At 42.5% G+C, this 21,242-nt stretch overlaps 1 protein-coding gene across 5 annotated transcripts in view; it reads right to left on the bottom strand.

The window, feature by feature from the left end:
• Nucleotides 1-21,242, bottom strand: part of DPF3 (D4, zinc and double PHD fingers, family 3) — a 109,910-nt gene that overhangs the window by 57,061 nt on the left and 31,607 nt on the right. For 3 of the 5 annotated variants that reach the window (XM_008945300.1, XM_008945315.1, XM_008945322.1), the window contains 2 exons: nt 5,841-5,968; nt 1,802-1,897 (listed from right to left, as the gene is read on the bottom strand). In XM_008945300.1, the coding sequence (XP_008943548.1) occupies nt 1,802-1,897; nt 5,841-5,968 (224 nt within the window). Of the gene's footprint in view, nt 1-717; nt 757-1,801; nt 1,898-5,840; nt 5,969-21,242 lie in introns of all 5 variants that reach the window. The other 2 variants (XM_008945307.1, XM_008945291.1) reach the window with 1 other exon arrangement.

The following is a 21,242-nucleotide window of genomic DNA, read 5'->3' as shown; positions in this document are numbered from 1 at the left end:
ACTGGATCAGGCTTGCATTAGAAAAGGGCTGTTTGAAAAGTGACAAAACACCCATGGCCAGACACAGTTCAGGCTTACCAGTTTTCAACAGCTAGGGAATCTGGCTCTAATTTTGAAATCCTAATTTATAACACATTTTGCCTTGGTTATTGATGCCATCAAATAAAAATGAAAATTGCTCAAAGTATTTGGCACTCTTCAAACGTGTTTTTTTTTTTTTCACTGAATGAAGCCAGGGCATTAGCAGAGCAGGAGTTAGCTGCAAGAAAAAGGCAAGAGATCCTGCTGCTCCTTGGGGCCGGTTCCAGGGCAGAAAATAAGACATAAATTTAAGCTTCAAAATGAATGGCATATCTACTACCCTCCAACTCTTTTCCCTACAGCAGCAGAGAAAAAGTAATAGGGTTGTTCTGAAACAGTTTCCTGAACAGGGGAGTAAAACTTTGCACATAACAGTAACTTCAGGACTTTGTTTGTGTAGGCCTGAGATATATGAATACAGCAAATTCCCTTCTCCTGAGCAGTAGATCTCTTTTAGCTGTTCACTCCCTTTCGCTCATCCTAACCAGCATGTGCAATTTATGTGAGAGTAACCTTTATTAGAAAAGAGTTGTTAGCCTGGAATATTAGTTGGTGGCTACAGTAAAGCTTGTGTGCATGTATCGATTCTAACTCCTGGTTTTGGTTACTGGTTCATACAAATTTTCTGAAACTTACATTTTTCTGGAAAATTTTTTTCCAGGTGGGGGTCTTTGGCTAAGAAAGAAAGAAAGAAAGAAACTGGTTCAGGTGATTTTGAGAATAAGGAAGGTGAAATATATACTTATCCAATTATTAAAGTGCTTTGATCTTATATTAAAGGACTTAAGCTCCAAAATAAAGAGGAGCAGAAAACTGAAACAACACAACAACAGAAGAAACCAAAAGAGAAGGTCTGATGCATAAGTACATTGCAAGTATTCAATGTGGTTTCATGTCTTTCTCTCATTCAAAAGCTATTATATCCTGCTCATTTGGCCTAAAATGTGGCCCTTCTTGCTTGACTCCTACAAACACATCAAAAGGTACTTCTAGAGCTCCTGTGCCCCTGCAGCATCTGCTGGAGCTAAAGAGAGATGAAAATGCTTGAAACATCTGAGAATTGTGTTCATGTTTATTTAGATGCCTAGCTTATGGGGCCACAACTGAAAATGTTGATTCCAGGTTTTAAAATGTTGGCCTCATTACTTAACAGGTGCTTGCTGAAATTGTGGAAAGACATCTTAAGTAAGAGAAGGGACACAGATTCCCCTAAGGATAAAATATTGCCCATTTTATGCAAATGGAAGATTTGCCATGGGCTCAAGAGGGCCAGTGTCAGCCACAAAGTGCTACCTTGGAGAAAGCTGCAAAATCTATTAACATAGTTCAAGTTACTTTTACTAATTTTTTTAATTTTTTTTTTTTTTTTAATCTGTCATGACTGAACTTGTTACTTTTCTGTAATTAGTAAATGTTGATTTAAAGTAAGAGCATACTAATAGCAGGATGTCATCATAATTATTACAGTTTATATTACAATTTTAAATACAACACTATAAGAAATTTATCCCAAATTCTACTTTCAACAGTCTTTCTTCTTGGTAATTCACAAAAATTGAAAAAATATTTTAAAACTTTGACCATATGACTGAAAATTACCTATAGTGACTATCCTATATCCATGGATATACACTTTGCATATGCAGTACACATGACACATATACACTAGAAAGCAGAAGTTTATCTCCTTCCTTTCCACTCCAGTAAACTCTTCACCTACCCGTCCTCTAGGCCTGTTCTTTCGTTTTGGAATATCTTCTTCTAAATCCTCTTCTTCATTCACTTCATCTGCATTTTCATCATTTTCTAAAACCCTCTGTGATTGAACAATAAACAGGAATGGTTAGGAGAAAAGATGATGACACATACAACCAACTGCTGCTCTTTACCACAGAGACTGCAGGTTATTAAATTACAGTTGATTAATGATATAATGCCAAATCAGATCCCAGAACCCCTACTTCTTCCCACTAAAGCAAAATTTGCTTTCTCTTCCACCCTCAGTTCTCCAGGGAGTTCTTATTAAAAAATACCACTGATATCAGTCAACTACAAAAAAAAAGGTTCCTAAGAAATAAAAAATAATAGTGGCATCACTGAGCACCAATATCCCAAGACAACACAAGTATTAGTATGCAGAACTGCAGGGCCTGTCTGGGAAACTCTGTGTATGATTTTTTTATTTTGAATTCTTCCACTTTAAACTGTTTCGTTTTCCTCTAATGTTGAGAATGCACTTTAGAAGACAGAAATCAGTGGTTTTCTCCTTGGCAGCTAACAATTTTATTTGCAGAGCAAAAACAGAAAATTCCTTCCTATATTCCAGCATGTTTAGAGGATCTAGAAAGTAACATCTTTCAGGGCTTACACCACAGGTACAACTTTAATTTGGAAGCACGGCTCCTGCTGCATGAGTATGCTGAGGAAGTACAGGTCTCACTGAAGTTAATAGGAACAACAGCAATAGTTCCTTCAATTAATTATTTAATAGGAACATTAATCCATCATCTCATGTAACTGTGAGATGCCCAGGCCAAGGAATTTCAATCCTCTTGTCTTCATCTTCTGAAACATAGCCTCTATAGAATCAAACACGGGCTGGCCACCCTGAGAGCATGCACAAGTTGGACATCACCCAGACAACAGCAAGACAAACCATCACAACCTTAATGTGGAAAGAAGTACTGCTGAAATTCCCTCAACCCTTGGCCTGTCTGCTAGAAAGACAGAAATGGGCCCCAGCCACTCCTGCCATCCACGGTGTGGTGCCATTTGGTGAAGGACTACTGTGGAATCACTCACTGATCCCTCCCATGCCACCATTCACTTGAACGACAACAGGCACCCATGCTGCAGATTCAAATCACTGACATTAAACTGATGAGGAAGTTTTTCAGTCTTACTGCATTTGTCCCTTCCCCATAATTTCTACTTTACAGCTATTTGAGAGCCAGCAGAGGGAGAACAGGAGCAAATCACAGTCGCTTTCTCTCCTTCCTACATACCTCAAACATCAAAGTCTGAATTTTTAGAAAAGAATACAACAGAAGTATGACTCTTTTAAAAGTCTGTATTTGGAAGACAAACCAAATTTATCATCTAAATAAGTAAGACTAATATTGGATAGTGTTCCTTTTAAAAAGTATAAATAATTTTTTTATAAATTTTTATAAATTCACCTGGTTTTTACTCCTTTTATTTTTCAATCTAGGGTGGTTATTAGTGTGGTCAAACCATCGTGAAATACAATTGCACATAATACTAGAGTACTAAATAGTAGAGGGTGTAAACGTTAAACAAGTTCCAGTTCTGCATATATAAAATGTGTCTTCAAAATCCATGCAACTGCACACATGAGCATTCATCTGAGGAAACTGAGGCCCTTGGAAAATGCTGTACATTAGGACACTAGTGGTACGTCAGAAAATAAGCAAACTAACTGAGTTTGTATTTTCACATTGCTTCATTTCTTAAAATATTCCCCAAAAAAGAGAAGGCTGCAACCATATCACATGTGGGAAGGGAAGGAGCTAGTTTAGAACAATAATACTACACAAGAGCAGTTAAGAGAAATATTGCAAACCTCTCTTTGTGTGAAACTGCAGCCTCAATTTAGGCAAGAGATAGTAAGTAACCAAGTGTGAATTTGGTAATGCTGCCTGGTAATGGCTTTAATCCTTGACAGGAGGGGCACAGCTTTCCTGACGCATGGTCAAAAAGCCAAACCTTCTCCAGGAACCAACAGAGACACATGTTCAATATCAATTTACTGCAGGCCAAAATCCTGAACCTTCTTACATACCAGCTGTGCAGCAGGTTCAAATGATTGCAACTATTTAGTAGGGAGAACCCTTATCTTTTTTTAGCAAAGTAACTTTTTTTTTCCTATTTTGTCTTTCTAAAATAGTTTCCCAGCCCGATGTACTTCAGTGCAGCTAAGCACCAAGCTGTCTTCTCCTGACATTATCTGTCATGAGTTTATTATGAGTTTGAGAAGGTGGTAAGTGGCTGGGACTGAGCTTGGAATTACAACTACGTCTATCCCACCTGCTCACTCTGAGCACTTCACTGCTGAAGCTGGACCCTTTCAACTTAGAGCTCAGAAGAGCATGCAAAGGAATAAAAGAGAATTTAATTCTCTTATTTGTCATATGGATAAAAGGCACTGATCATGATTTGTATCTGGTACAGTTTAGCTGCCACGTGCTGAAGTACATGCTGAAAGCCAGCTACTAGTAAAGCTTCAGCAGTCACTGTTGTGTGGACTGAATCCAGATAAGGTGTGCTTGCATGAGAAACAACAGCAAGACGTGCTTTTTGTGTTTGTTCTGATGAAACTGGCATCCAGGTCACAGCTACAGCAGTTTAGCTGAAAACTTGTTGTATATTTTGCACCCCCTTCCTGCTCTGCAACTCCCAGACTTGTGTCAGTGCCACTGTCTCTGCAGTCTCCTTCCTTGGACTACTGTTGAGGACAATTTGGGAGTTCAGATCACACAGCAACATCCACAGGCACGTGTGGGACACATAGGGATGCTGCACCATGACTTCTCGTGACCTTAGAAGCAGCTAAATGGAGCTTTAAGGACATTAAATGGAGCTTTAGGGCTCTCAGCTTAAGAGACCCAGATGCACTACTGAGGAGGGAAACAGACTGGGCCTCACGCCAAGCTTTTCCCCACTCCATGAGCATGGGATGCTTCCTCTTTCATGGTGTTCCTTCACCTGTGTGACTAGCAACAGGAGACCTAATTTTGCTCCCCTTACAGGTATGAAATTTCTAGCAAGCAGACCAGTAGCATTGAACTGCAAGTAAAATAGATTTGATGCCCATCTTCTTCTGTTTCATTTGGCATGGGGCTGCCCAGTCAAATTTTTATTAGTTTTAGGTACAGATGCAACACGTTGTATCTCAGCCAAAATTACCAAGTTTGACACATTGTCAATGGCCCTGGCTAGAAATCACTAATAGAGTCATGGCACAATTGTGCTTCAGGATCTCCAAAGATGTGCTGCTGTTCCCCTAGGAGGGGCCTGCTTTCCTAACCATTTAAGATGTCTTCATAAAGTGACAGGCATTTCTACAAGAACTCTTCATCTTAGCTAAACTCCTTCCATGACAGACCCACAAACGTGTTTCTAACTTTAATTGTTAAAGGATGAAATGGAATTTTGACAAATAACTTTCAACCATAATGCATGTGAAGAGGCAATATTTCTCACACCTGCATCACTAATAATAACAGAGATAATTAAGATTATAATATTTTTAATTATTCATTTTGTTTGTATACTTCCTGAAGGCTTCTCAGTATTAAAAACAAAAAAAAGAAAAAACAACAAAAAAAACAGGCAAGGCAACTACATGGTTTTGTCTACTGCCAGCAGCTGTAAATCCAAATTCAAATCCATGTCCAAATTCACTTTAAATATGAGGCACTGAAATTCAGTTTATGGTTGGGGCCCGTCTCTGCTTGTCAGTTTTATATGTAATCATCTCATAGCACTGCAAAACAAATTCCAACGCAGGAGCGGTGCAGAACAGAGCCAAAGGACTGAGATTTTTGTGACAGGAGCAGTGTGTGAGATCCTGAGTTCATTTTGAGCATCAATGTAGCACAGTGGTTTGATAACATTTTGACAGTAGAACAACACAACTATCAACAGATGCACTGTTCTCCCACAGGACAAAATCTGCTAGGCTTAGAGACAAATTGTAGAATCCAGCCCTGCTCTCAGGGCACAGGGCTCTCCTTTACCTGGATTTCTTGTATAGTGTCTTCCTCTTTAGTGTCTGTTTTTTTCTCTATTCCCTCTCCACGCAGCAAGGCTTCCAGAGTTGTGCTTTCTGAGGTGAAGCCATCTTTCTTCAGTGGCAGATCAACTTCTGAAAAACAAAGCACACTGACTGTATGTGTCTTCCCCAGACAGCCAACTAACAAGCAGAAGGAAAGAGATAATAAGCAGAAGACCAACAGACTTTCAAGCTTCTTTCTATCTTGAAGGAGTGTTCTTCAAGTTCTTTTAACTACTAAGGATCTCCACATAGGATTCATTTCTATCTTACTGAAAACCTGGTATCTTTTCAATTGCTGTGTTTATTTGCAGGAAAAAAAAAAGGCTGGACATACTGTATCAGGAGGAAATAAATGGGGAAAAAAAGTTCTTTTCCTTTCTGTAAACTCCCTGTGTTTCAAGAAGAACAAAACCAAGACTTTCTAAAATACTGAAATAACAAATATGAAGATCTGATCTCTTGAAGTAGGAAAGTAGTTTAATGCAACTTAGCATCTGGCACAGTTTATATAGCACAGCTTCAAGCAGTGTTGTCCTACACCAGAGCATGTTCCACAGGTGGGGAAGCAGAAAGCTCATGTGTGGGGCCAATGCTGAGAACTTAAAACTGAAAAAACAGAGGGATGTGTTTTGAGTTTTCATGCAATATTGACTAGACAAAATCTTCAGTTTGTTTTAAATGGGCCTACACCATTGGAGAACCACCAGTCAGCACAGCTGTGAGTGCAGGATCTAGCCCATAAAGCAGGACAGCTTCCAGTCACTGCAGGGAGAGCCAAAGACTGGCTCGGGGACAGGCCTGGGGCACAGGGCTCCAAGGATGGTGCAGGCGTATGAAGAAGCTTGATGCAACTTGCTGTACAAGTTCAGGGCCACAGCCTTATTCCCCTCCGAATGCTGCTACTACATTATGAGGCAGTGCAGCAGACAGGCACACACAGCATGTTAATTTTAGCAAGATGTTAAGATCCACCTAGGGGAGAATTTTGTTTGCCTTGTAGATCCTGACCTCTACCCCACTCACGCAGGCGTTCATTCAGAGCAGCCCTATGGCAGGGAAATGTCCTGAATGTCTCTTTACCTGACAGTGCCAGGTATGGATTTCTCAAGTACTCCCTCCCTTCTAAAATGAATTCTCTCCTCTAGGCCAGTAGATTTATACAGTAATAATGTACAGGACCGATGCTCACAAATCAGCATCTGGTGTCCTTATTTCACAGCTCTGTCCACGTCTCATCTTTCAGGGCTGTGTTGTGTTCCCCAGTCTGCCTGAAGCTCCTTGCCTTTCTACCACCACGAGCTGTAAGCTCTGCAGGGCAGAAATTCATGTGTTTATAAAGCCCCAAATCACTCCTGTAATCCAAATAATGAATGAACACTTCCTCCTGGGACAGTAAAGTATAATCTGTTTCTTGGGGGCAACTGCGTCCCAGGAATATGTTTGTTCCGTATATGAAAAACTCTAAGCCAGCAAATGATCCAGGGTCCCTGATCAGTGCTTCCACAACATGCTTGCTCAAGTCTTCTGAAGTGAGAGAGCATTGCTCAGCCAATAACCACAGAAAATCCAGCAAAAATTCCAGCAAAAGCTATTCTATTCATGGAGGGAAAGGCTGAGGACAAACCATGCAGAAAACCCAAACCACTGGGATTTTCAAAGGAAACTCCCAGGACAACCCACACAATGGGATGGGGTCAACTGTGAATTGATCCCCCTTCTCATCACAAGGAGGTCTATTCAACCAGGGCTCTGTATTCAGCACTAAGCTCTGCACACCCACCCCATTATGTCACCTTCCTCAATTTCTCCCTTACTTGAGCTGTAAAAAAGACAGAGAAGTCAACAGAGAATCATACAGATTGAATTTCCCTGTATGAACTCCTGGTACCTCCCTCTGGATGCTAAATCCTGACATTTCAATGGAAAGAAGGGATTTTAGACTTGATTTATGTGCAAATCCCAACACTAGAATGTAAAGGCACTACGGAATCTCCACAATCATCTCTGGCTGTGAGCTTGGCTTGGCTTCAAAGTCCTGTGCCTAGGTGCAAAAGGGCATTTGCTCAATATTTAGAACCTTGTGGGACTGCAAAACCCACGGGGTCATCATACACATTCAGCAAGAGAAGAAGCTTCAAGCAAGCTCAAGGGCATCAGCAACAAACATGTCTTCACTGTGACAAGCTATGCCTGTCTCTGGATACCAAAGTACTCAGCAAACAAATGCACCAGAAAAGGGAATGAGGAAGGAAGGGGTGAGGGATAAGCAGGACGTATATGAAAGCAAAACTACTCCCTGTTTGTTCCAGAGACACTAAATATTAAGTCAGAGGGAAAGGTAGGCTCTAAGGTCAAAACCCAACAGCTGTCCTTAGCAGGCATGTTTAGGTTTTGTGGTGCTGCTGCTTCCCACCACCAAGACTCCAGGAGACTTTTCATCCAAAACTCTCAGAGCACTTTTTAATGATTAAGTTTAACATCCCACTGACAAGGTGGTGTGAGGTAATACTTTTATTCCTCATTTACTGACGGGGAGATTGAGGCAGCAAGAAGTCAAGTTAGCAAGGAAGAAAACTGGCAAAAGGAAACTCAGGGCAGCTGCCTTCCCTCTACCCACCAAGCTGACTGCTATTCGACTCCTTCATTTTCTTCTCTGTTGGTATCTTCTAGGAATCCATTTTCATTCCTGAGGAGCTCTAGAAAGTTGGAAATGGTGGATGCTATCTTATCTGGAGTGTAAAGGTTACAGTAGGAAAACCTTCAGAGGTCCAAAGACAACCTCTTAGTAATGAATTCAATCTTTATAATAAATTGAGTCCTTCCAGGAAGATGGCTTGTGTGTAAAGGATATGGTAATGAAGACAGGAAATAACGTCTCCAAACCATTTTTTCAAATCCTCAGACATAAAAGTATTTAAAAATCTGAAAGACATCTCAGTTAACCTAGAGGAATAGTTGAACACTACGAGGGATCACTAAATTCATTTCACTAAATCCCTAATTTTCTCTTCCCTATTTAACTCTCCAAGATTTTCCCACAAAAGCTAGAAAAGTACATTTTTCTCTTATACCTACAGAAAACTGGGAAGCCAACTCAATGCCTGAAATGTAGTTTTCATGTGAAAGATCCAAGTTTCACCCAGACCATGAGAACTGCTGTTGTGAAGCCAGGTGGGGTCTGTTCCACCCACTGTCCTGCTCATGAAGGTACCAGCCAGTATCAGATGCTTCATCCAAGGCCAGGAGGAGACTGTTCTAGGCTTGGGAGATGAAGCCATGACCCCACGCTTGCCTCTGTTCTGATATTTGTTGTTCTAGATTATGCAGCCACAAAGGATGCTGCAGAAGAAGATATGAGTGCCTGTCAGGAGAAAAACACAACCAAAATAATCTACCGTAACGCTGCATTTAGTCCTGACCTGTAACAGGTCAGTCCTGAGGGATAAATTAAGTATTACTTCGAGTTACTCTAAATCTGGCTCTTCTGGAAATACACAGAACAGCCTAGCCCTCTCTGAATTTTGCCTTCAACATTCTCCCACCTGAGTGTGTTCAACAGTTAAACTATGGTTTGGAAGGAGTGTTTCACTTATTTGTTGCCTGCTCCCTTGTTCCTGCTATGAGACAGGGAAAGTAGAAGTCCCTGAACAAACTTTTTTGTCATTTCTTTTTATTCCTCTCCTTTCGAGGATAAACAGTCACAGCCTTTCTATTACTCTGCCATGGGAAGTTTTCCATATGGCTTTGTCCTGCCAGACCTCTCTTATTCCTCAATAACCTTCCCAAGATGGACCAATACTGCACCGAAACTTTCCGATGAAACCACACACTCCATTTAAATGAATGCATTACAATATTCTGTATATTACTCCTCAGGCAGTGTCCTGCTGCAGTGTCCAAGCTGCATACTAAGCAGAACTAGGAACTTTGTAACAGGGACAAGACCTTCCCATAAGTTATATGTTCAAACATATGGGTAACAAATTAAAAGGTCCATTGGGCTGCCCATTCACCAAGCCCATTCACTGTCCCCAAGGAGGCCTGCACAGACCTCCCTGGTCACAAAGGCTCTAAATAACTTTGCACTAAGTGCAAATCTCTGTAGTTTACAAGGTACTCCCCCTCTCCAGCTTGTTCATTGCTGTAATACACAACACTGGACCAAACATCAAACCTTGAGGAATCAGCTGTTAGCCTTTTTCTTCAATAAAAGTTCTTTGTTTCATCTTTTATTCTAAAAGTTTTCACCCAAGACAATGTTTTACTTCTCTTTGGAGGCCTACTATATATAAAAGGTCTTCAGAAATTCTAAGTAAATTGTCAACTCCCTTATCTATTAGTTCTTTACATACCATTTATGGGCTTAAGTTGCACCAGGGGAGGTTTAGATTGGATATTAGGAAGAACTTATTTCCTGATGGAGTGGTGAGGCATTGGAACAGGCTGCCCAGGGAGGTGGTGGAGTCACCAGCCCTGGAGGGGTTCAAAAAACGTGTGGACATGGCACCTGGGGACATGGTTCAGTGGTCATGGTAGTGTTGGGTTGATGGTTGGACTTGATAATCTTAGAGGTCTTTTCCAACCATAATGATTCTATGATTCTGTGATCATGTAAAATATTTTACTTTGGTAGTGAGATGGGTTTTCCTTTGTAGGAAAAATAAAAGTTGTCAGTTAGAACCTCCTATATCATCATTTCCCAGCTGCTTTACTGCTTATACCTAGTTACTGTTTCAATCAATTTCTTAAATGTTCATGTAGAATTTATAAGTCTTTAAATCATTGAATCACATCCAAACCCTTTTTAAATACAGGTAATAACATTTGCTACCCACTAATTGTTCTAAATTCTTTCTACTGTAACTCCTAGCTTGTATCACAAGCTTTTCTTCAGACATTCAATTTTAGAGAACATAATCTCTATTACAAGTAATAACTACTAATAAAAGCACTATCACTAAAATGTTAATCTTTTATATAAAAATTTTAAGAAGGTTTGTAGATAAATTTCTTTTTGATTAGTATTGCAAATGCAATAGCACCTAGTTAATGTTGGAGATACAAGAAACAGCAAGAAGCATACAAAATGGAAGTATCAAATCAACAAAAAACATAAATGAAAAAGAAAACATTATTTAAGAATTTTAATAAACCACATTACTATTGGTGTCGCAGCTAAATATTGTGCATATATTATAATTCAAATATATGTGTGAATATAATTAAAATTTATGGTTTTTTTATCTTGGAATTATTAAATTTACACACTTATTTCTGCTTAGCAGGTCAGTGCAGCAAGCTCTGTTTATCAAGGTCCCTGGACCGCAGTGGTCGAATCTGAACGTGTGCCCATGCCAACATCATTCCTGGGTCTGTCTTCGATTGAACTGCTGCCTCCAAGAGAAGCACATTTGCACAAATCCTACAAAATGGTGGGCTTTTTCAAGTTCCAGTTCACCAGAATAGCTGCAAATCCCTGTCCTTAAATGCGCCGCATTTGGTTTACAACGCGTTGGGAGCTAAGCAACTTTTCAGTCTCTCTTTGAAACATAAATTAAAAACAACCATCCCTTTTTCTATACAGTGCAATGTATTTGTTTTACAATGGATCATTTCCATCTCCACAGTAGCAGCTGCCACCCAAGCCATCATCTCTGTGCACTCGTAAGCAGCTCCATTTCCAGTTCTAATTGGGAACAGAGATACTTATTGGGTGAGTTCCAGCATGATCTATCACGCCAGAGACAGCTACTATGCAAACCAAAGCAATCCGCCTTCCAAAAACCCTCTTAGACAAACACTGACTTTGCACATAGGTTCTTGCTTTTTTTGTTTCTTGGTGCTGGTTTTTTGGAACATAAAAAGTGCCAGAGGAAACTATACGTTAAGAGTCCACGAAGTGCTGTTTAAGATGGACAAATCCAAGGATATTACCTTAATAACCACTACCTCTTTAAAATCATATAGGTGGTCTGCAAAAGCCACCTAATTCACAGCAAACAGAACTACTGCTGAGTGAATGCAGCCACTAAGCTCATTAAGAGGATGTGGCAGGATGTGTCTGAAAGTGCAGTGCAGTGGCTCAGCAAGCAATTAAATCCCATGACAGTTTAAAATGAGAATCTATCAGTGTCACAAGAGTGTGAAGCCTCAGCATCTCTGCTGTTCCCACCCCCAGCGTTTTATTTGTGACGGCGTATTGGGAACATGGGAAGTCAAAAAGATTATAATGAAATATGCCATATAAAAACCAGATTAAGCCTGCTCTTCTTTGGGGAAATATGCAGAGAGAGAAGCTGTCTGTTAGCTGTCGAGTTTGCAAAAGATACCATCTTTTGGGATGGTGCTCTCTGCCAGCAGACAGAGTGCCCCGGGGGAAATGGTGGTGAAAAACCCAGACAAGCAGCATCCATCCATCCATCATACGCTCATCTCCACATCTCCAAGGCACAAATATAGCGTTGGAGTGCAAAGGGTGGGGGCAGGGGGGATGGAATCCCTTAAGAAAGAAAGAAGAGACAATGCCTTAGGTGAATGCTGGATTTTGTAGCTTTTCTGTGTGTGCACAACCAGACCCTCCTTAGCTTGTTTGCTTGCTTGTTACCTTCATGGCTAACAGTGATTTGTTACCGTCCTTGGAGCTGATACATTCACAGCAGTGACCAGAGCCAGGTATGCTGAGCCCTGAAAGCTTTTTTTGTAAGCATGCCTCTGCCAGCACAGAGCAGCATGGATCTGCACTCCTCCTGCAGAGCTGGATCTCCAGAACCCTTCTTTCACTGCACCATCTCCTGCTATCCCAGGGGCAGATGCTCATGTCACTGCTGAGGTGCTGCAATGCTGACCTGCCGTGGTCCCCACTATCCCAGCCTCTTCTCCCAACACTACTGACACTCAGCACCCATCTGTAGGGAACTCGTCACTGCCAGCTCTACACTTACAATCCCCTCCAATACTGGTCCACAGGACCTCCTGCCAACCCTGGTCCATGAGACCTCCTGCCAGCCCAGCCCTGGGCCTGCCTTGAGACTAGACTACTGATAACACAGACTCTCACAATGAATAAACAAAGCCAAACAAATGCCCCTAGAGACTAGTAAACATCAAATTCACTTTATTCTTAATCCAAGCCACATGCAATAAAGCCATGGCTGTACTGGAGATTGCAAGGCTAGTCCAGTAACTCTTTGTCTCCCCCACCAATTTCACCCTCAAACCTCATGTATATTATTGCACTCTCAAGGTAAACAGGGCCATGGTGAGAATAAGGATCCAGTCAAAGAAAATGATAAACTGGTTTTAGAAGCAACTCTACTTGAGAACAAGAGTATTTGTTTCTTTAGAAACCAATCATTTTGTATGGGATGAATAGTTCTGAGAATGATCTGCCATTAAGTAAAAACTCCTCTTCAGGTTGGTGCTACATGATCCTATAAAGCTCCAAAGCAAATCTTAGTAAGCACTCGTTGCAAATTTTAGGCACTACTGAGGTTTGCTCTAGGAAGCACTGGGAGAGTGGAAAATCCCAATGACTCCCTAGCACCTCTTCATGCAAAGCTAGTAGTCTCATGGTGAGGTTGGGAGTGAGAAAGAGACAGGGGGAGAAAGGGAAGAAGACAGAGGAAGCTATGATGTGGAGGGACTGTAAACTTTCACTCTTCAGCCTGGGCATAAACTGGTGAAAATTCAGAGGACATCTTCGAATTTTAAGACCAGGATCCAATAGAAAACTTTCATCAGCCCCTAGCTAAAATACCTCCCAGGAGGCTATAACACAACAGGAGGGAGAAATAAGGCTGCAGGAAACGGCAGAGGCCCTCAAATATAAGGTTAAGCATTGCTTAGTTTAACCCATCATCAAACTGTAGACTTTACAAGCAGCTGTATTTCTTTGGCAGACAAGAATGCCTCTATAAAATCTCTCAATAAAAAAAAAAACCAACACAGCCCTCCTGTCAGTTGTCTCTTGGAAGTTCTTTACAGATTTATTTCTCAGCACAGATATAAATCATTGTCACATATAATGTACTGTACCTGCTTCTCAAAGACTGCCAAATTACAATATCATTCTAAATGCTGGATCAGGTAACTACCCTCAGGGCTCAAATCATAAAGGAATGTCTCCATTCAATAACATTTTTCTAGCACTCATGTGTGCTCTGGCCACTTTTGCATTTGTGTTCTAGAGGGGCTTATGCTGCACCAGGACTTCTGCAGCACTGGGCAACTCTGCAGGCAACATTGAAGGACAGAGGATGGGTAACTGCTACAGCATAGAGGAAATCCCTGAACACAAAGTCTACTCCTCTGGGCTTTGCATCACCCTTAAGAGGACTTCTGGCCTGTTTGGAGTAAGAGAATAGCTTGGCCTACCTCTCTGCAAGTGTGTATATAGATACAGAGGTGGATGGCCTGCTAACTCATCAGAAGAACCAGATCCTGATTATTGTCCAGTAACCAGACAGCTACCAGCAAACACCAGTCACCCCTGCACCACATAGCTGGGGCAGTCAGCCCCACGGTGCACACTCTGCAAATGGCAACAGCAAGTGGCCCTCCACTGCAATCAACTCTCCTTTTTCCATGTGTATGATAAGTGTGGCACTGAATACAGCCACTCATACTGAGAGCAAACTCATACATAAACCATGTGTAAAACCAGCCGTGCTGTAACCTTGCTGCAAGAGCTGTGAGATTCTGCATAGCTTCCCCTCTTCCTTATCGAGGACAGTGGAGGGGATACCTTTAGTAACAGATAAATCTCTGTAATGCAGTTATCTCTCAACTGCAGTGCACAAGCATCCCAATTAATTCAGTCCTGGCCTAGCAGAGCCGGCACTAAGCCAGAGCTGATAAACCTGCCAAAGCCAATCTGAGTCCTGCAAAGGTTCCTGGGAGCCTGCTCTGTGCTTTCCCATGCTCAGGACTGAGAATGAGGGGGGCTGTTTGTGTGGGTGCAGTGCTCAGCTCTGCCTGGCTCCACGTGCCCACGTGATGTGGCATCTCTGTTCATGAGGCCCTTCCAAAACCCAAAGCGCTGCTGGGAAGCAGGCAGAGACACCCGAGCTCTGAAGGCATCAGTAAGGGTTCAGAAGGGTTTATTGGCATCACTTGGCCAGAATAGAGGTGTCCCAGTCCCGATCCTGGATCTCTGTCTGCAAACCTCCCCCCTGTGGGAAGATGGTGCTCTGCAGGCCGGGCAGACCTGGGTAGTGGGATAGACACACTTGCATGGTGTCTGAAGAAGTCAGCCATGCCAAGCAGAGCTGGTTCAGCAACCCTGGCTCAGTAAATACCAAGCCTCCATAAACTACTGAAGAACAGAAAGGCCACAGCAAAGCTGTAATGATTTTAGGATGGGATAGGGAACAACCACCCTAGATGCTGGCTTTGGCCTTGCCACTGTCTCATCATGTGATCTTGGGCCAAACTCAGAGGTACCCTCTGCTTTTCCATCATCTGTCCAATGGAGATAGTCTTCACCTGTCCCCTGAGGTTTGGTAGGGCTTGTTTAATATCACAGGCATTTAGGGATCCAAATAAAATGCAACAACAATACGGGGTGTTCTTACTGGTTCTCACAAAGACAGGTTTAAATACAGGGTTTTTCCAGGCAAGAAAAATGCTGAAAAAGCAAGACTATTTCCACAGGCACCAGATTTCAGTGGCCAATTCACAAATTCCAAGGAATGAGGATAATATTTACTCATATGGTAAGATGCATCTGACAGATGAAGCTATATAATTGAATAACATTATTAGAAGAGGGAAGGCTTGTAGTAGAAAAATGGCATGAGATGCTAGTAGGTATCCTTTCAGAACCAGGAAAGAACAAAGCAAATTATCTACGAGAGATGCTCAGATCTCTTGCCACAAAAAGGCAAGAAATTCCAAGAGGCCCATAAAGCGTTTAGACAAAAAGGTGAACTCTAGAATTAATAACAGAATGGTAAACAGGAAGATTAATGGCACCAGAGAAAATGCAGATGGTGAAGCCCAGCCTGCAGGCTCAGCAAGACTCTGAAAAGGGAGGGGGAAAAAGGCAAGGTGTAAACAAGGTGACCTTCAAAGCCACGGGAATGCCTGCCAACAGGCCAGCCAGAGGGCATCCCCAGACACAGATGTGCCATCTGGGCTAGGCTGTCTCATGACAACATGAACAAGATTTGTCTGTTTCAAAATCTGCAGGGAGGCAAAGTGGGTAGTGGCAGAAAAGCTGACCATTCCTTCAAAAGGGGCACAATTCACTGCACAGGCTGGAAAAGGATGCTAACGATTTTGTGATGAAAATATGAAAGAATTCCCTCAACAGCCCCACTCAGAAAGGTCTTGTGCCCACTTGTAAAGCCTGCTCACGCAAGGTGTGGGGGAGGAGAAACTGGTTTTCACTAAACAAATGTTTTCCTTGAGGGTTTATGCTTTAAGTTTATGGTAAAAAGAAAAAAGAACCTCAGCACAAACAGCAAAGCAGCTCTTTAAACCCATGATGGCATAAATTTTCCCCATCTTGGCATAAGTCTATTCACTCCAGATGGCACATTTGGGTTGAAAGCAGGTAAAGATTCCTCAGACATCTCTATGTCCAATATCTGCTTTTACAGCACTCCCCTGCTCCCTCTCAATGCTTAGTTGGGCCTTGAATCTCCTAATAAGCTTTGGGTGTGCCTGAGAGATCTCAGTTCTTTGCCTACAGTAAAAAGGGGGAGAGAGAAGCCTCCCAGAGTAGGTCAGCAGGGGAGCCTGGCTCTTTCAGACCTGATGCTCAGATCATTGAGGTCAACCAGGAAAATGAAAAAGTAAGTGCAATCACATGTCTTTTTTTAAATACATCAATCAAACACCACAGTGGGACAGTGCTAAGGGGAACAACACTATCTCTAAATAAACCTTCTACAATGTAAGCCAAACATGTTCTGCTATGATATCCAGAGGCAAGAATTTTACAGGAAAACAGGATAGGCAACCACATTACAGCTCACTGTGGAAAAAAACAGACCCTAGCTCTGGGTGTCCAGCAGGTAGTGAATTCACACATCTGTTTGCCTTCCAGCCTGGCTTAAAGTATATGAAATCTGAGTATTTCAGGCAAAATATGGCCCATCCGAGTTCAGTGCTGAAATCAGTTAAGCATACAAGCAGATGTATCTGAATGGCTTTTGTTCTAATGGGCTGTATATCAACCAGAATGAAGATGGTGGCGTGACCTCCAGCTTCCAGACAGTAGGGACCATGGGTGCTGGGTGAGTTCAGGCAGCTTGTGCAAAGCTTGTCCAGCCCCAGCCCTGTTGCATCAACCAGGTTTGACTCAAGTGGGCTTGGGATTGCTGACAGGAGCTGCCATCATGGCTCTGGACATTGGTACACACCTTCCTCCAGAAAGCCCCACCATGTGTGGCTCTGTTAATTGCTTTTTGAAGGGGAATAAAGAGATGAAATACACACCTGAAAACACTACAGTGGCATTGAGGAAAGCATCAGGAAGACCAAGGGAGAAAAACAGCCAGATGGAGGGAAGCTGTTCTTAGTCCTTCTCCTCGCCTAGTGCAGCTAAACTATGGCAGGCTTGTTCTGAAAACTGCCACAGAAAAGTCTGAAAAATGGAACCTTTGGGCCTTGAACTATGCCTTTTGAGTACCTCTCCCTTCTCTCTGCTTACAGAGAAACACTGCAAACCCCTAGATCCTGCAAATACACATTGTGGGCCCTTTCCACACCTCACAAAACACAATGAGAACAGATGATAATAGGGAAGAGGGAGAGATAGCCATGCAAGGGGAAAACAAAGTGAGACAGAGAATAGTTGTCTTTCCTCCTTTCCCTCTGCTCAGCTTTCATTTCCCTTTGTTCATCTAACATTGAGCCAAACTAAGCCAAAGGAGCTGCCGTGCTGGGCTACAAGATTGATGGCTGCAGGCAGCCTCCCCAGCGCAGAGACGGATGGCTGGTCATTTCCCGCGATGCACCGAGAAACATCCATCCCTGCAGCCACGCCGAGCCCGCTCGTGCTCCTCTGGAAAAGAGAGAGAAATACGGGCAGCCCGAGGCACCTGAGTGTCCTTCTCCCTCAGAAGGACACAGCTCTAGTCCTCTGGGTTCCTCCAGAAGGTCGCTCTGTCCATCCCCGAACATCTGGCTGCGGGATTTGCTAACTCTCTCCCTCCCCCAGCAATCATCCATCTATTAGAGCACAGTGCAGGTCGGAAGAAAACGGTGAAGAGAATGGTGTGACAACCTCATCAATCTACAGCTACACGCTTGGCTATTTAGTTTTCTTTATGCTGTTCCTAAATGCTGGGGGCTGGGGGGGCAGCGGGGTGGAGATTTGCTACTGGTGTGAAAGAGTGAATTGTGGAAACAGCAGCGTGGATTGGAGCAAGTCCTTATGACTATTAAAATGTTGTGCATGTACTAAAGCAGTAGGGAACTCATTAAGATTCAGGATTGAAAGGCAAAACAAAAAAGTTGGATGCACTCTGGTTCCATCTGTAGCACTTGCTGAGAGTTCAGATGTACTTGGGGCATCATCTTCAGCAGAGAGGTTAATTTTTTTTTTATTTTGCCCATTCAGATATTAACAGAAAGCTCCCTGGAAGAAGACACTGGAAGTATATTTATAGTGCCAACCCTGGTACAGCAGCTTCAGAGGCACAAAGCACTTAATCCTGACTCCTTTCTATATAGTTAATAGTGTCTTTGTTTGCTGATACTGTCCTGGTCTACAGCAATGCTCACAGACACAGCCTCTGTGGTGCCAGTTCTCCTGCCGTGCTGCTGCCTCACGTAGGCAACAAGCATTACATGGCAGACGTACCCATAGCATCGTTTACAACTACAGCATCCCTCCAGAAAATCCTATAACTATGAACCTCACTTTGTCAGAGTAGCACATCTCTGTAACTGTGTCATTCACAGACACAGCACCAAGGAAATCATGAGAAGATAAAAGCGTTCACCATCTCTCAAAACCACAAAGAAATGAGTCACTTGCTTTAAGTGTTTCAATGTAGTTTTAGCACTCTGCCTGAGCCAGCTTTGAAAATTTGTCTTTTATTCCTATCATGCAATGCTGTTCATTTTAGGCCAACAATAAAAGGATTTTCACTACAGCTCTGTAGGACACGCATAGGATATCAATCATAAGCATATGTGTTCCTATGACATCAACCCCATGCTTCCCAAGGGCAATCACTTGCATTCAGAAGTGCTTTGTTCCCATCAAGAGGAGTAAAGTTTTCACCCTTTCTCCCACATCAAGAACATCCCCTGTACTCGGCACTGGTGATGCCACACCTGAAATACTGGGTTCAGTTTTGGGCCCCTCACCACAAGAAGGACATTGAGGTGCTGGAGCATGGTCAAAGAAGGGCAATGAAGCTGGTGAAGTCTCTAGAGAGGAAGTTGTATGAGGAACAGCTGAGGGAACTGGGACTGTTTAGTCTGGAGAAGAGAAGGCTCAGGGGAGACTTTGTTGTTCTCTACAATTACCTGAAAGGAGGTTGTAGTGAGGTGGGAGTTGGTCTGTTCCTCCAAGTAACAAGGGATAGAACAAGAGGAAATGGCCTCAAATTGTGCCAGGGGAGGTTTAGGTTGGATATTAGGAAAAACAACTTCACTGGAAGGGTTGTCAAGCATTGGAACAGGCTGCCCAGGGCAGTGGTGGTGTCATCATCCGTGGAGGGATTTAAAACACCTGTAGATGTGGCGCTGAGGGACGTGGTTTAGTGGTGACCTGGCAGTGATGGGTTAACGCTTGGACTTGATGATCTTGAAGGTCTCTCCCAACCAAAACAATTCTATCATTCTGTGTTTCTAAGAACCATAGCTGTAGCTGATGGAAACTGTTTCTTGCTGTAGTCTTTAATGGAACTGTAGTTACCTACAACAACTAAGGTCCTAGCCCTAAGTTATGTCGTTTGTTGAGGGGGAACCATGCTCCAATTGCATCCTAAGAGAGGTCCCTGGTCTGGAAGACATTGTACAGAAAAGCTATATCCATCTATTCTGTTCTTAATTCCCCTCCAAATGTACATTGCATCAAACCTCCTTCCCTCAAGAAGTTCGTTATTGGGAATGGGTGTCATGGAAAACACCAATGGTGTCAGAATCCTGAAGCATAAAATACCTGTAATAAACTATTAGGGAATCAAATGCAAAATTCAGGGAATACTGAAATTAATTGTAATCTAGTAAAAACACACAATATCTCTCAGGTATCAGATAATTATGAGGCTTTAAAATGTTCACTCCAGAGAATGGGAATAACAGACTGAAGACTTCCACCAAGGAAGGTGGTGGGGCGTGCAGAGAGGTGGGAGGGGAAGCCATCAGCCTCTTCATTCTACTCTCAGCAAATCTGGAAAGCTTGGCTTTTAAGATTTCAAACTGGACTATATATTAACATTTATTGCTCATTCCTTTATATTACGCACCAGAAAAATATCACCCGCTATAAATTTTATAATATTTCATATTACAAAACAATTTCATTTGTTGTGTGTCAGGAGAACAATAAAATTGAATGAAAGTTTTTAAACAATCATATTTTGAATGCAATGATATTCCATAATCTCTGTGCTATTTTTTGTTAACATTTTCTTCTATGAAATGTTAGACGTGTAAGAACACGGGTTCTACTATATGGCTGATCTAGTAGCTCAGTGACTTTATTGGGCTCTGTCTTGTAGGATGCTGAGTACCCAACCTGCAAGTCTGGTCCAACCCGGTACTTTACATGTGGATTTAATTTTAAGCATATGACAAGTCCCATTAATTACAAAAAGATCACTCGTTCTTAAAGCCTGAGCTCAGGTGCTTTCCTTCTCTGGGGTTAGACAGCTTGGCATCTTACAAGACTAAGCCCTGGGGACTTGATCCTCTAAACCCTTTCTCATGTGATTACCAGAGAACTCCCAGGATTACTCACATGAACGGAGAAAATAGATGCAGTGAATTAGATAAAAGATACCGATTTCCAAGGATCTTGTGTGCAGTGCTTGCACCTAGACTACTCTTGTGCTTCACAAAAGTCCCTTTGCCGATGCAGCTTATTCTTTTTCAGGCATGGGTGCTGCCTATGCTAAGAAAAGCATCAGGAGGTTTGCCAGCAAAGCTGTTCAGGTTCAGCTCTGGCTGCAAGACTCCTCTGGGGCAGGCAGCTCCCCAGCCACCCCTCCCCTTTGCTGGAGAGCTAAGGATTTGTGCCTTGGGGGAAATAAATCTGCCAGGCTCCAGCATTTCCCCAGGTAACATCCCCCGGCGCTTCCCCAGGGGTTCCCATACCCCTTCCTCCTGACAGACCTTGAGGGAACTGCTTGGGCCACCCACTCCTATGCCCCCCACTTCTACTCAGGGAGCGATGAAACAC

This window comes from Merops nubicus, unplaced genomic scaffold (genome assembly GCF_000691845.1).
Source record: "Merops nubicus isolate BGI_N331 unplaced genomic scaffold, ASM69184v1 scaffold7300, whole genome shotgun sequence".
In the NCBI taxonomy this organism is placed as follows: domain Eukaryota; kingdom Metazoa; phylum Chordata; class Aves; order Coraciiformes; family Meropidae; genus Merops; species Merops nubicus.
The sequence above is the reverse complement of the archived record's forward strand: the minus strand, read 5'-3'. Positions and strand labels throughout refer to the sequence as shown.